Raw genomic sequence first — 14,826 nt, forward strand, 5'->3', positions numbered from 1 at the left:
TCCTCATGCTATCTGAAATGCTAAGTTCCAGAAAGCAATTTTCTAATGAATAATCTACTTCAGTTCTCAAATATAAATGAATCCCCAATCACTTCACAATTCCCCCATTCCAAAAGGCAGTTAAAAGTCAGTGATGAGAACTGGGTGCTGAGGGAGGGAAACTGACATTCGTGATAATCTTTGTAAGGGCAACGCAAACCTGAGTTCCTAAAAGGGGAGGAGGAAGGAAAGGATGAGGTAGAAAGCGGAGGAAGAGGAGGAGGGAGAGGAGAAAATTGTCTGTCATCAAGGTAGGCTGGGGGAAGGGACACTAGGAAGAGATGGGTGCTGAACCATGACATGACTGAACTCAATCACGAACAACTTTTGAACTGTGTATCTGACAGCGAGTCAACTCAAAAAATCTTCGGTCCGTGATTATATGGGGGGAGGGGAGTGAAATTAGGTAGACATTTCCTCTCCATTAAAAAATAATAATCAGAAATACAAAGAACATAAAAGAAACAAGAAAAACAAACATGTGCCCAACTCTTTATTCGGTGGCTTTTTTTACGTGGCCGAGTGTTCACCCCCAATTTCCGGATGATGCGAATGGCACTTACTGTGGTCAGGGGATTCGGAGTGGGTATGGGAAGCAAGCCCGCACCGGGCATCAGGCTTGTCATGGTTGGTGCAGGGGCTAGTAAAGAGAGGGCTTTGGATTCCTCTGGGATTTTACCTGCGGAGGCAAGTTTCAGACATTACAAAAAGCAGAAACACCACACAAACTTTTACTTTTACACTATGATTTTACAATTACCCTTGTACTTAAAAAAAGAATTATAATAATAAATGAATCTATCTATCAGATCCGAATAAAGAAATAAATAAGAACTTAAGTCTTTCCTTTTATCCTGCTCTACCAGGAAAAATAAAAGTGAGCAAAATTTCAAAGACTAGCAATCTCATTAATGGAATATTATTTTAAAAATTGAATAATGTAGACAATTATTTAACACTTTGAGCTATGGGTCACCTGTACTGGAAACTTAATGTTCATGAACCAAACGATATCAAGCATGGACGCTTTCCCAGGACGGTGTTTTCGCGGTGATCGAAAGTTGTGTTACACATGACAACCGTTCGTGTTGGCTGCATCACTAATAGCACACAGAACATCAGATACAGAAAAGAAGAACATTTTTTAAAGTTTAATCCCCAGAAATGGCAAATAACCAAATTAGTCAAAAAAAAGAAAAAGAAAAAACAAATATGTGCGAATTGAAATTTGTCCCTCACCGAGTGCTCCTGTTACTGAAACTACCTACTTGTGGTGCAAACAATTTTGATAATATTCCTAAAGACTCAATTCAAGTAGACAGAAGAAAAAAACTAAAGCCTACAGCAACTTAACAGCTTCAACAGAGGCTTTCACTTGTTTCATTTATATGGCAACTCACCAACAATAGAGGTGCCCCAAAAATTCAGTTCCCAAGAAAATGCCTCTGTGAACGCTAACATTTTCAAGCATGATTAACCAAAAAAGCTCCCTATTCTCAGTCATCTTTTTACACTACTAACTTTAGAATAAATTCATGTATACTTATTTGAAGAGGGGTCGTTAATGCCTAAACGGTTTGCTTATAAACATTTAAATTGCCTAACAACTCCACTAAAATAACCTTAGACACTAATTCCTATGACTAAACAATGGCTAAAAAATTTACTTAATTCCTATGACTTAAACAATGGCTAAAAAATGAAGACTTTACTCAAATTAACACTTCATATTAATGAAATACAATTAATTCTAATAAAGACTGCAATTTTCACACATTTTCCCCCCTGGTCTTCTCTTACCTATCCCACCCACCCCCCAAATTTCTTTAAAAGCTAACAATATATAGTTATTTTATAATTATTGTTTGTATTATATGCTAGCTGACTATGCAATATCATTTTGAATTTTCAAAAGTAATTTAAAACTGTACAATAATATCATGCTAAACTGAAAGGAGCAAACGAAGTAAATTTCCCAAAGCACCAGACTGGGGTCTTGTGGTAAAAATCTATTTAAAATAACCAGACGTGTAGGAATAAATTTCTAAACATTATTATCCAAATTATCTCTAAATACAAAGAGAAGTCAAGATGAATTTTAAAATTTCATTTAAAGAATGGTTTATACCTTATTTATAGAAACATAAAAATTACATTAGCAAAAACCTACTTTTTTAAAGCTTTCTAACCACTTTCTAACCACTATTAAAAATAATTAGTAAATTAGTTTAGTTTACTAATCTAAAATTACTTATCTCAAAGTAAATTCTAAAAGCAGATTTTAAAACATGCATTAAGATAAATAAAAGGTAGACTACTGCAGACATAAAACTACTTTGTATTAGTTACTATTTTTTTACATTTAGCTGTACATCCACTTTTTAACTATTTATATTGCTATCAGACCAGCTTCATCTGCTAAAAACAGGTACTTTTCAAATGTCTAAAAACTGAGCACACCTTGAAAAAAGTCAACCAAATTTCTAATGTGCAAACCCTAATTTATACATTTAAAAGATTTAATCTAGCAATGTCACCTTACTTGTCAATTAAATCAGCAAAATTATCCATACAAACAGTATAGAAAAACTATATAAACAAAGACTATCCAAAAATACAGGTGAAACTTCTTCATTTTAGCTTAAAAATAATTAGTAAACTGCCTGACGCTGCTTCTCACAGTAGTAAATTATCACAAATTTAAATCTCTTGATACATCTTAATACGAAAGATACTTTTAGAAGAAAAAAATCTCACTTTGACTTCCAAGACAAAATGTCTTTAATTGACCCTACAAATGCGACAGAAGTATATAGAATCGTAAACAGGCATTTAGCATTTTTCCCAAACTGTACTTCTCAAGGACAACCAAGGAAAAGCATTATCTTTCACAGTAATAAAATATTAGTCCCAATCTCTGGATCAACTTAGAAGTCAGTAACCTCTAAATATTTTTCTAAATATTTTTCAACAAAAAATTCAAGCAAACAGTGAACACAAATGCAAATGATCAACAATTTCTCAGATTTTCATTCCCCACACAGGCAACTGATTCTTTAAGTTAAGGAAATAAATGTTCATCTGCAATTATTCGTCATAAAAGTGAGAGTCTCTTCTTATTTTGTACCCCACTATTGTTTTTAAAATTTTACCCTTTCCCTAGATCCTAAATTCTAAGGGGAATGTATAGACTTGGGGGAAGGGGAGGCTGCGACCACGTAGCACTAAGATTAGAAGGTGGTCCTGACACCGTCACTGTTCCCTGTTTCAAGAATAAAATGTACCCTACTAGTCCATAAACACCACTTAAAATCATACTGGGCCCCCAACACTGTATTCGAATTTACTGCATGAAATGTATTTGATATTAAGGTTGGGCTCTTCTGACCACCTCCCGATATAATTTGCATTGCAATGTCACGAAACCTTAATGGAATACCATTTACAAAGAACTGGAAAACCAGCTCGCGAGTTCAAGTGAAAGAGATTTAACAAAACAAAAAACAAAAACAAAAACAAAAAAGGGACAAAATAAAGAAAAGAAAAGGAAATTAAAGCAAAACAATAAAAAACAGAGACAGGGCGTCCATCTTCTGCGGTTCAGACTCCGATCTCATTTCCCCAATGAAGGTTTCACTTGGCGGCAGGCTTATGGCATGGCAAACAAGGCCTAACTCAGGCAAGTGTAACAGGTCTGCCTTGGCCAGTCTAGTCATCTAATAATGCACAAATATCACACAGAGAAAACATACAAAACCAAATTAATAGTCAAAATCCATCTACCAGAAAATGTGGACATAAAGTTATGACTGATGATTAGGCTGACACCCATGCTATTACGTCTGACCGTATCTTTTTCTAAGTGTTAACATTTATAAAAAGAAATCTGAGATGCACGCAACAACAAAAAGAGGTCAGATTTGGATGAGTATAATGAAAGTATATTTTACTTTGAAATGGCTTTAACAATAGCTAATGTTTAATATGTATCAACTATTACACATCAAACCTTATTTACACAGCTTAGGATCTTCTCACAATGCTGTCTGCAATAAAAAAAACAGCAAATTGAAAGAAACTGAAAAAACTTTTCCTAAAATTTTCCTACGGTTTTCTCATTTCTTTCACAATGCTGTTTCTGTAACATCAATGCAGTCAGTGACGTGAATAGATGGCTGCTTACAGTACAGTACGTCTCTCACAAAACTTACTTTCCTAGAACTCATTCCTCTGGTTTATTACAAACTCACTTTGCCAGATTTTAGCGTAATAATACATTAAAATAAAACTTTGCTTGCAGTGCATGATCAGATCTTTAACAGCTCCCTGTGATATTCTTCAGGTTCCATAAATTGATCTGCTATTTAGCCAACGAAAATACATATCTGAGAGCTTTTCTAATACCAATTATTTGATAGGTCAGTGTTCTATTAAAAGACATAACCAAATTTTAATAAAGATACACTTGAATTTTTATGCTCAGAGTAACAGCCATCAAAATCACAGAATTAAAAGCATTTTAAAGCTATTATAATAAATCTGCATTTATTCATTTCTATCAAGTAAAACAAATTTTAAAAGGAAACTCTACATGCCCGAACCTTAATGTTTGTAACTCAAGAGTTTTCTCAGATGTATGAAAAATTCTGTGGGAATGTAGAAACGTTCCAACAGGGCAACACCAATAAATTCTTCTTCCATTTCTCTTATGAACACACTATAATCAAGTCATGTGTTGGTGGTGGTTTAATTTTATGATATAATATTTCGATTTTATAAACCCTGTGATTTCCTTTTTCCCACGCAGTTTACTTGGTGTAAAATAGTTTGAGCTTGGGATGCAGAATTAAACCATTATAAGCTCTCATCCAGCTTGCTCTCCATTTCTGGGACCCCATATATGACCCCCTTATAAATCACAAAAAGACAGATTGTGCTGGTAAATAACTTCAATCCTTTTTCATTCTTCCCTCTCTGACTTGAGCATGGAAAAAATACCCTCCCATTTTATCTGAAAAATATCCAGAATGGCCTATTCTGGGACTTCAAAAATAACAGAATGGTTACTTGCTAAATCTAATTTATTTTTTTATATCCCAGAATAGATATCCTGAAATAAACATGAAACACTGAAAAAAGTCCAGCACTCTGCTTATTATTTGTAAAGTTATTTTAATTGTTAGCCCAGTTTCTACGAGCTTTTAAAACACGAAAGTTCATTCAACTTGATGTTGCTGAATATTTATCACCATCCACCAGTGAAAACGTCTTAAAGACATTTAAATTATAATAACCCAATTAAAAAAAATCAGTGTACATATGGCATAGTCAAGTGCTCTGAATAAATGTATTAACACACCAGAACTGTCAAACTCAGCACAGCCTATTATAGATAAGTGGCTCTGCAAACAGACAGAATTTTCCTTAAAACATTAATATTAGTAATAATTAGCTATTAAAACAGGTCTTATTACAAAATTTAACAAAAATAAGGCTTTTGGTCCTATTCTCATCTTTAGCAATTATTTTACCAGCAGCTTTAAAAAATAGCTTTCCATGATTTTTCTCTTAATTATAAGATTTTTTTCCCTTAAAAAGTCAATAAAAAAAAACCCAGTTGCGTGCCAATTATAGTAAAAAAGAAATAATGGTCTCTGTAGCAATAAGGTAAATTATCATAAGGTAGTACTTAAATTAAGAATAGTTTTCTTATCAGAATCAGTTAACCCCAATTTGAAAAAATGTGTATATTTCTATTTATGTGCTATCATTAATACTGTTCACACAGGAGCAAAGGCTAACTTATTTACCCAGTTAAAATCATTTCCTTACCAAATTTAATTTTAGACAGCTTTCTTTAAAACTTGTAAATTACAGAAAGCCAAAGTAATCCTGTGAAACCAAAGAATTTATGAACTTTTTAATGATCAGCCATAAAATCTAAGACTTAAATATTTAGTTAACCTGTTAATATAGCTTATTAGGTAAAATCTCTGCTCCAAATCTCATTCTTCTATACAAACACACATTTATGTACCTGCCAATTTCTAGAAAAATAGTAACAGACAGGACAGAATTTAAAATAATAGCAAAAAACATGTGAGATACCAACCTTCTGCACAAGGAACAACTATCAGAGCTCTGTCAATAAAAACCGTGTTAGTTAGATGCTGGGCCACGCCAACACTTGATGGGTCACGAAACTTAACATAACATACTTTGGAAGAAAAAGCAAGAGGTGCGTTGCTGCAAGATAAAAGAAGAAAAATGATTAGATTAATCAACGTTTGGTTGGTTCTGCCACTTTCATTTAAAGCTTCTTTCTTACAGCTTCACAATAATCTTTGATGATCAAAACTTAAGACGTTTTGTTGTGAGAGTCAAAAGGCACAAATTTCCAGGTATAAGGTCAAGTCGGGCGTGGGGGGCAGAGAGAGAGCTCAACAGGCAGAGTCTGCACACAGGAGGCCTCCCCACCCTGGCACCAACACCACCGGATATAGCCACAAAAACAGAAGAATAAAAGGATGAAGGTGAGGAGGGGGTAATGAAGAGCCTGGCAGAAAGAGGCAATGGCGCTATCCTGCATACCTAACAGCTGCTGAGAGAGTAATCCTAAAAATTCTCATCGCAAGGGGAAAACTTGTAACTGTGAGGCGATGTAAAGTTATTTATTATAATGATCATTCTACAACAGACACAAGTATCAAAAATACTGAATAAAGGCTGCAAATCTGAAATACTGTACACACTTTATGTCAGTTCTGTATCAATAGAAAAAATATTTCTGAGTTCTGTAGGGATAGTACAGTGGGGAAGCAGCTGAACTGGGTTTGATGCTTTATACGAGACAATTCTCAAATCTCCCATACTCTGTAACTGCTTCCAACACTAACCCTACTTAGGGTGATTCCCTGGCACACAAAGAGCTAAAAACTGCACAAAATTGGAAACAATCAGACAAGAGAAAATAAAATTAAGGTTTTCTGCATATATTATTAGGCTGCCCACGGCTGCTGAAGCATTGTGGTTTCAGGTGAAAGTATTTGCAAAGGAAATAAGCAAAAAGGCAACACGAGATTTACAAGCAAATATCTGGACATGAGTTCAATCTCAGGTTTAGAGTGAAAAAGGAACCTGGGACCTAAAGTAGGTACCTCACATGAGGTTCTGGAACAGATCCCTGGCGCTGGAACCAAACACAGCAAAGATGAAGCAATTTTTTCCAGGCGAACAAGATGCACAGCGGGTAGGGAGGGCACTTGCCTTGCATGCAGCCAAACTAGGTTGGATCCTAAGCACCTCATACGGTAGCCTAAATACTATGGAGTGAGCGCGCAGCACTCCTGGGTATGGACACCTGCTCCAAAAAAAAAAAAAGACCAAAAAACAATTTTTCCTGAAGGAAAAATTATCTTAATTATCTTATTAGATTCCAAAATATATTATCCTCAAGAACATACTCATAACTATTTTACATGTCATGAGCAGTAACAATTTCTTACAAAATAAATTAAGGAAGTTAACATGGTTCCTTACTATCCAGCCCACAAAATAATGTACTGGTACATTAATGGACAGATAGATGCACATGCTTCTCTACGGCTGCTTAACCCATCTGCCTATAGCTTATAGCCCACAAATATAAAAAAAATACAGGTTGCCCACTCCAGCAGCAATGAAGGTGAAACTTAAGTCTAATAATCTTTATTCCAACTCTCAAACAACCTTGATTATTCAAATTTTCAAGTCATTTGGTGCAATATTAGTTTATAATTTCACATTGTTTGGTTTGGTTTTGAGGTTCACACCTGGTGGTGCTCAGGACATAACTCTCGGCTCTTGGGTCAGAGATTAGTACTAATAATGGCAGGGCTCAGGGGATCACAGGGGTGCCATGGATTAAACTCTAGTTGGTATTGTGCAAGGTAAGAGCGTAGGTCATTGTACTCTCTCTCCAGCCCCAACTTCACATTTTCACACTTTTAAAACGAAGTCTTCCATAACAAATTCATCTTCAAACAAAATGATTAGATATGTATGCTTATTACTCAATACTATGATAATAAAATTTATTTGCATTTAGAACTTGAATTTATATATTACTGACACAACTAGTCAGGCAGAGTAAAAGAAGCAAAAACAAAAATTCCACCTCTTACCCAACCCAACTCAATTCATTCCTGCCTAATTCATTCCACCCAATTCAGACGAGCCTACCCCAATAATATTACCCCAATAAGCCTACCCCATGGTCAACATCTGAGTCAATCATTTTATACATTATTGAAGTACATAAATTCCCATCCAGACGAAATTCATCATCATGTTATCAAAACTGCCAACGGAGGCTCCAGACTCAGATCCAAGTACCTGCTGGCACAGTACACCTTGAATGGTCACTGGGCTGACCTAATTTAGAATCCAAAATAAATCCACCATCCTCCTTCCTTCTCACTCCTGTCCTTTGTCCTACACTTCATGTCTCAGCTCACGAAAATCCCATGTGACCGTATGAAATCTAATAATGGGACCATTTTTAGTACATATTTTACCAAATATGCCAAAATTCCCTACGCACATGATACAATTCATTTCTCTGTTCCTTAGAACAAGCCATGCAACTAACTTTGGTCAAATAAAGATGAGCGGAGTGAACAGGGGTAACTGTGGAGTTAAAGGAACACACTATTTTGCTCTTTCCTCTGCCAGTAACATTCAAAAGAGAGGTGGCTGACAAATCAGCCTCATTCCAGAGTGAATGACAACAATGGAATGATTGTTTCTTATACTAAATTTAGTGGAAGAAGAAAGGGGCCAGAGAAACAGTACAGGGGTTAAGATGACTGCTGTGCATGCAGTCGATTCCAGTCGGATCCCTGCCACAGCACTTGGTCCTCTGAGCACCAGCAGGAATAATCCCTGAACAGAGTCAATTGTGGCCCTAAAACCAATAAAAAGTAGTATTTTTGTGAAACTACTGAATTTGGCTGTTGTTAACAAAACCCTGACTACCTTGACCAATAAAGCACTTTTCTTCTCTTCATCCAAATGGCCACTAAATTCCGTATATTGCCTCTCAAATATCTGTCATATTCATTTTCCCATAATTTTCATTATTAATGCCTTACTTCAGATCTCATTTCTCTCCTGGATACTACAATGTCTCCTAACCAATAACTCTACGTCCAATCCAAATTCCTTATTAACAATCTTTCACAAAATATGCCAGCATGGAGTTTAAAAGCCTCAATTTTATTTTGTCACTCCATGGCTCTAATTTACTTAAATACAGGGGCTGGAGCGCTAGTACAGCTGGCAGTCCGCTTGCCTTGCACAAGGCTGACCTGGGTTTGATCCCCAGCACCCCCAAATGGTCCTTCCAAGACTGCCAGGAGTGATCCCTGAGCACTGCTCGGTGTGGCCCAAAACCAAAAACAAGAAGGAAAGCATAACATTGTTCTGGTTTCAACAAACTACCCCGCATACCAGGCAAGAAAGTACTTTCCAGAATATGGCCTAAATCTAGGCCCTCCTATCCATGGCGTTCCATTTTAGAGAAGATGGCCTTTTAACTCCCCTTTTTAATGGCAATTCCACTTCCTTCAAGGCTCAAATTTCCAAGTCTTTGGAAAGCAACCTTAAGATATCAAAGTGATTAGTTACCCCTTCCATATATGGCCAAAAAGAAAAATGAAATTTAAATTCAAAAAAATTTTAAAACAATTTTAACGTCACCACCCTTGCTATTGATACCCTCTGGTGCCCAGACCCAGTTCACCAGAGGCCTAGCTCTTTATGAAGTCTGGATATCTTTACTCTTCAATTTAGGGAAATCTCTATATAGTCTCCTACAATTTACATTGGGAAGCCAAGTTTCTACATCACAACCAAAAGTATCTATAACTAAAACCAGCTGCATAAGCCCTAGCAATTGCAACAACTATCTCTTTCCAGCACCAAAGTGTTCGGCCAAACCCTGACACTTCTGAAAGATTTCCAAAAAGATATTTTTGAACAAAGAATGGAGAGTCAGGAGATGCTACAGCAGCTAGGTGTGCTAGGCATGCACCAAATCTGGGCCCCAATTCCAATACACATGCCCTGGGCATCACCGGGTGCAGCCCTGGAAACCTCCGTCACTGGGTGACCAGAATATCCCTAGTAGCACAGAACTCAAAAAGCACTTCATCTTCTAGCCCTAGGACAACCAGCCAAGTTGTCCAAGAATCACTACTGATAAGGCCCACAAACCACCGGAGCTCCATTTGGGAGGTTCCTCTCCAAAACAAAGAACGGAAACCTAATCACTGTTGGAAACTAAAATTACATTTATTTATAAGTACACCTAACTTGGAAACCTATCATTTCAAACTTAGACATCCATGGGAGTAAGAAACCTTGAGTCTGACTACTCTAAAGCAACTACAGGTTAAGACCTCATACCAAGGGTCTGGACCACAGTATAGCAGGTAGGGGGGTTTACTTGCAGGCTGCCAACCTGGGTTCGGTCCCCGCAGCCCATATAGTACCCAGAGCTAACCAAAAGCGATCCCGGGCCACAGAGCCAGGGCTAAATCCTGAGCATCACTGGGTGTGGCCCCAAAACTAGGAATCCTGAGCATAGCCAGGTGTGACACCATGCCCTCCCACACCACCACCCAAAAAAAAGCTTACAATTAAAAGCCACTGGGATGGCTCAAATAGCTGGAGCACAGACTAGCCTGCATGCCACCCAGACTGCTACACTAGCTACACTGTGATCCTCAAGCACCACTAGGTATAGGCCAACAACGACAACCAAAAAAAAAAAAAGGAAGGGGAGCAGAGAGGAAGATAAGATACAGATAATCCTGATGTAGGTGTTCTGTGTTCATTTTCTGAAACTTCACTGTACTACTATCCACACACCTTTCTGTACATACATTTTACTTCAATAAAAAGCTTACTGGAAAAAAAATAGAGATTTGTTACTGCTATGAAAAGGCCTTCATGACATACAAGACTGACTTACTGTGCAAATAGTTTAAGTGAAAATTCTGGACACTTGTCTGGCATGCAGTTCAACAAAGATGACAATTACATATTTTTCAGCCAGAGTTGAGTTCACAAAGGGCTGGGATGCCTGCTTTGCATCCTGGAGATCTGGATTCCATCCCCAGCAACACCACATGGTGCGCCTTCGCACTGCAACCAAATCTGGGTACAACTCAAACACAAAACAAAAATAACTTTTCTCGTGTTTTACTAATTCTTTTCATGGACGGGCGGGAGAAGGGTGACTTCACCCAGCAGTGCTTGGAGACTGTAAGTGCCAAGGATCAAACCCAGGTAACCAGCATGTAAAACACGCACACTAACCCTTTGAGCTATCTCCCCATCTCTGAGGGGAGGGAGGGATGCAGACACACTCAGCAGGACTCAGGAGTGACTAATCAGGAGTTAGTAGGCTGCTACCACACTTAACCTCTAGGCCTCTCCAGTTCCTCTTATATAAATTCTTAATGCTTTAAAAAAAAAATCCTGGGGGGGGGTCAGAGAGGTCATACAGCAGGTAGGGTGTTTGCCTTGCACATGGGTTTGATCAATGGCACCCCATTATGTCCCCTGACTCTGTCAGGTGTGACCCTAAGCACAGTTAGAAGTCCTGAGCACCACGAGGTGTAGCCCAAAAACGAAAAAAGAGAGACATTTAGAGTTTCCAAGAGCATAATCATATAATATTATTAAAAGGTAAAAAAAGGTAAAGGCCCTCCCGTTGATCATCGATTTGCTCGAGCAGGCCCAGGAACGTCTCCATTGGAGACTTTGTTGTTACTGTGTCTGGCATATCGAATACGTCACGGGGGGCTTGCCAGGCTCTACCGCGCGGGTGAGATACTCTTGATAGCTGGCCGGGCTCTCCGAGAGGGGCAGAGGAATCGAACTCGGGTCGGCCATGTTGGCCGCTTGCAAGGCAAACGCCCTACCCGCTGTGCTATCGCTCCAGCCCTACCATAATATTATTATTGCAAAGCAATTGTCTGTCTTCAATTTAACTAGTACCACTGCACATTTTCATTTTTGGAGGAAAGTCACTCCCAAGTGGTGCTCAGGAGATCCTGGAGCCCCAGAGGCAATTCTCAGCCAACCAGCACAAAGGCCCATGGATGCAATGACACTCGGACCCTGCAGTGCCAGGAAAAACCTAGATCACCCAGCTATGCTGGATGCCTCCAGCATCACCCACACCTGGTGGTGCTCAGAAGAGCATGTGGGTCAGAAATCAAGCAGGGTCAGGCACATGCCTAGCTAACCACTGTACCATCTCTTGGTCTCCTACTACTGTGCCTTTAATTCCTATCAATCACTTTTACAACTCCACTCCATTAGGGGCTGGAGCGATAGTACAACAGGTAGGGCGTTTGCCTTGCACGCGGCCACCCAGGTTCTATCTCCAGCATCCCATATGGTTCCCTGACCACTGCCAAGAGGAATTACTGAGTGCAAAGCCAGGAGTAACCCCTGTGCATGGCTGGGTATGACCGAAAAAGCAAAAACAAACAACAACAAAAAAAAGACCACTTCATTGAAGAGCAAAAGTATTTCTGAAAAACAGCAGTGAGGAATTTCATTAAAAAAAATTAATTAAAGAATTTGCTTGGTTCATCTGTGCTTTATTGCTACAAATTTGCAAAATGATTTGCAGTCATGACTCACTAAGCTCATTAATGGACTCTGGTTGAGAGCATTTTCTTCTTTGACTTGGAGGTCGGGGGCAGGAATGAAACACACAGTGCCATAAATGCAAAGGCTTCTTCACTTTAATTCTATTGGAAAAGGTGGGAGATGCCTCCCAAGCAGTGCTCAGGAAGCCTGGACCCCCACTGGGGTGGGCCACTCCACACACGGGTCTAAAGGAGACGCAGCTCAAATTCTTCTCAACAGCTAAAGAAATTCCCACCCCATCCCACCCCCAACAGGGATCTGAGACCTTAGACTGGCCAGAGGGCCCTGGCTCGTGCTGAAGCATGGGATTTGAACTCTCAGCCTGAATCCACAACCTTTGCTTGGCTGTCAAGGGCTAAGGTGACACCAAGTCTTTTGTGAGTCCCTTAAGAAATATTTTAAATGCCAAATGAGGACACTACTGAAAGCATTTTCAAAGTGAAACAGGGCAGGAGAGAGAGCTCAATGGGCTAAGCACATGCTTTGCATTCAGGAGGCCCAGGTTTGATCGTCAACATCACTAAGGAAGCATGAACACAGAAGCACCCCTCGGCATCGCTAAGTGCTTTTGCCACTATCCTCCAAAAAACAAACAAAAGTTAAATAAAATTCATATTTATATATTCTACAGCTAATTCACATTTACATGTGCATGCATTTATGAAACAGTCTTGACAAAAATATGCATTACTTAAGGGGCTGGTGAGATAGCACAGCAGGGATTTGTCTTGCACGCCAATGACCCTGGTTCAAACCTCAGCACCACATAAGGTTCCCTGAGCCTATCAGTTGTGATCCCTGAGCACAGAACTAGGAGTAAGCTCTGAGCACCACTGGGTATGGTTCCAAAACCAAAAAATAAATGTATTACTTGAAAGGCACAGAAATGGTTCAAGTGACAAAGCACATGCCTAGCAAGTGACTAGGGCTGCGTTTCACACTTCATGGACCACCAAGCAAAGCTGGGATAGGCCAGGTGGCCCACAAGCATCAAAGGAAACACCACCATGTCCAGTAACACTGTGAGCAGCCCCTATAAAAGTATTTTAATGTACTATCTAAATCCAAACATTTAAAAGCAAGCTAAATCCAGACTGTTCCAAATGTAAAATAAAATGTAATGTGATATACTTAAAAAATAAATCAAAATTGAGTTATTCTGCGAAACCAATATTAATGTCATGGAAGACTTTAAAATAAAATGCAATGGAAGATATCTGGTTACAGCATAAATCAAAGAAAAGGGAGGGTTTAAATATTTCACACAAAATAGTATTTAATCTTAGTGTAAAAGTACTGGGGCATAGATGAAGTAACTGTACACCAAGACCAAAAATGTTAACACCACCATAAACATATTACCTTTGAATTTTAAAAATAAATGCTTAGCCACGAATATTACTGTGACAACGTAGGCAACATACTTGTTGAAGTATACATACTTTAGTCTTGAGGGATGAATATCGTGGTATCTGCAACTACTTTCAAAAAGATGGGAAATGGGAATGGAGGGGAATAAAAGAAAGAAATTAACCGTGGTAAAGGATGTACACAGGTAAAAGGAACATGGGTTGTCTGCAATTTTTCTGTGTACGCATGAAATATTCAGAAACAAAAATAGAGAAAACTGGGGGGAAAAATTAATCCCCCCCCCCAAAAAAATACCAAAGGTTGGTATTTGGAGGGAAGAAAAAAAAACACACTAAACGCCAGTTACCAGCAAAGAGAAAACTACTTTCGACACAATGAACAAAAAACCCGAGGAGTATTTCAAGAGTCTAACACTCAGGCTTTTAAAAATAGTAACAGTAGTTACTGCGTGCTAAGAATGTAACCACCCGCAAACGTGACTGTATACATGCTATGCGCGGATACAGTATCGCACGGGGGGGGGGGGGGTCCTGACCTCAAAGCGCACTCGGGGGTGCGCGCGGGCAACCGGCGGCTCCGGCGAGGCGCCCGGTTAGGCGAGCATCCCCGCACGGACCGAGACTTCTCTCGAAGAGCCGGGTGAGAGCCCGGGCCACAAGGGTCAGCAAGGGCCGGGACCTCCCCTAACCGCAAGGCTGGGCGCGCCCC

General features: G+C 39.0%; 1 protein-coding gene across 2 annotated transcripts in view; it reads right to left on the reverse strand.

Moving 5' to 3' along the window:
- The window catches only part of SREK1 (splicing regulatory glutamic acid and lysine rich protein 1), a 46,596-nt gene that overhangs the window by 30,857 nt on the left and 913 nt on the right, over nt 1-14,826 (reverse strand). Inside the window, exons 2-3 of one of the 2 annotated variants that reach the window (XM_056112403.1) lie at nt 6,152-6,285; nt 603-718 (exon numbers count right to left, since the gene is read on the reverse strand). In XM_056112403.1, the coding sequence (XP_055968378.1) occupies nt 603-718; nt 6,152-6,285 (250 nt within the window). Of the gene's footprint in view, nt 1-602; nt 719-1,015; nt 1,682-6,151; nt 6,286-14,826 lie in introns of those variants that run through there. The other variant, XM_056112404.1, reaches the window with a different exon arrangement.

Source organism: Sorex fumeus, unplaced genomic scaffold, assembly GCF_029834395.1.
Source record: "Sorex fumeus unplaced genomic scaffold, SorFum_2.1 ptg000018l, whole genome shotgun sequence".
Lineage (NCBI taxonomy): Eukaryota > Metazoa > Chordata > Mammalia > Eulipotyphla > Soricidae > Sorex > Sorex fumeus.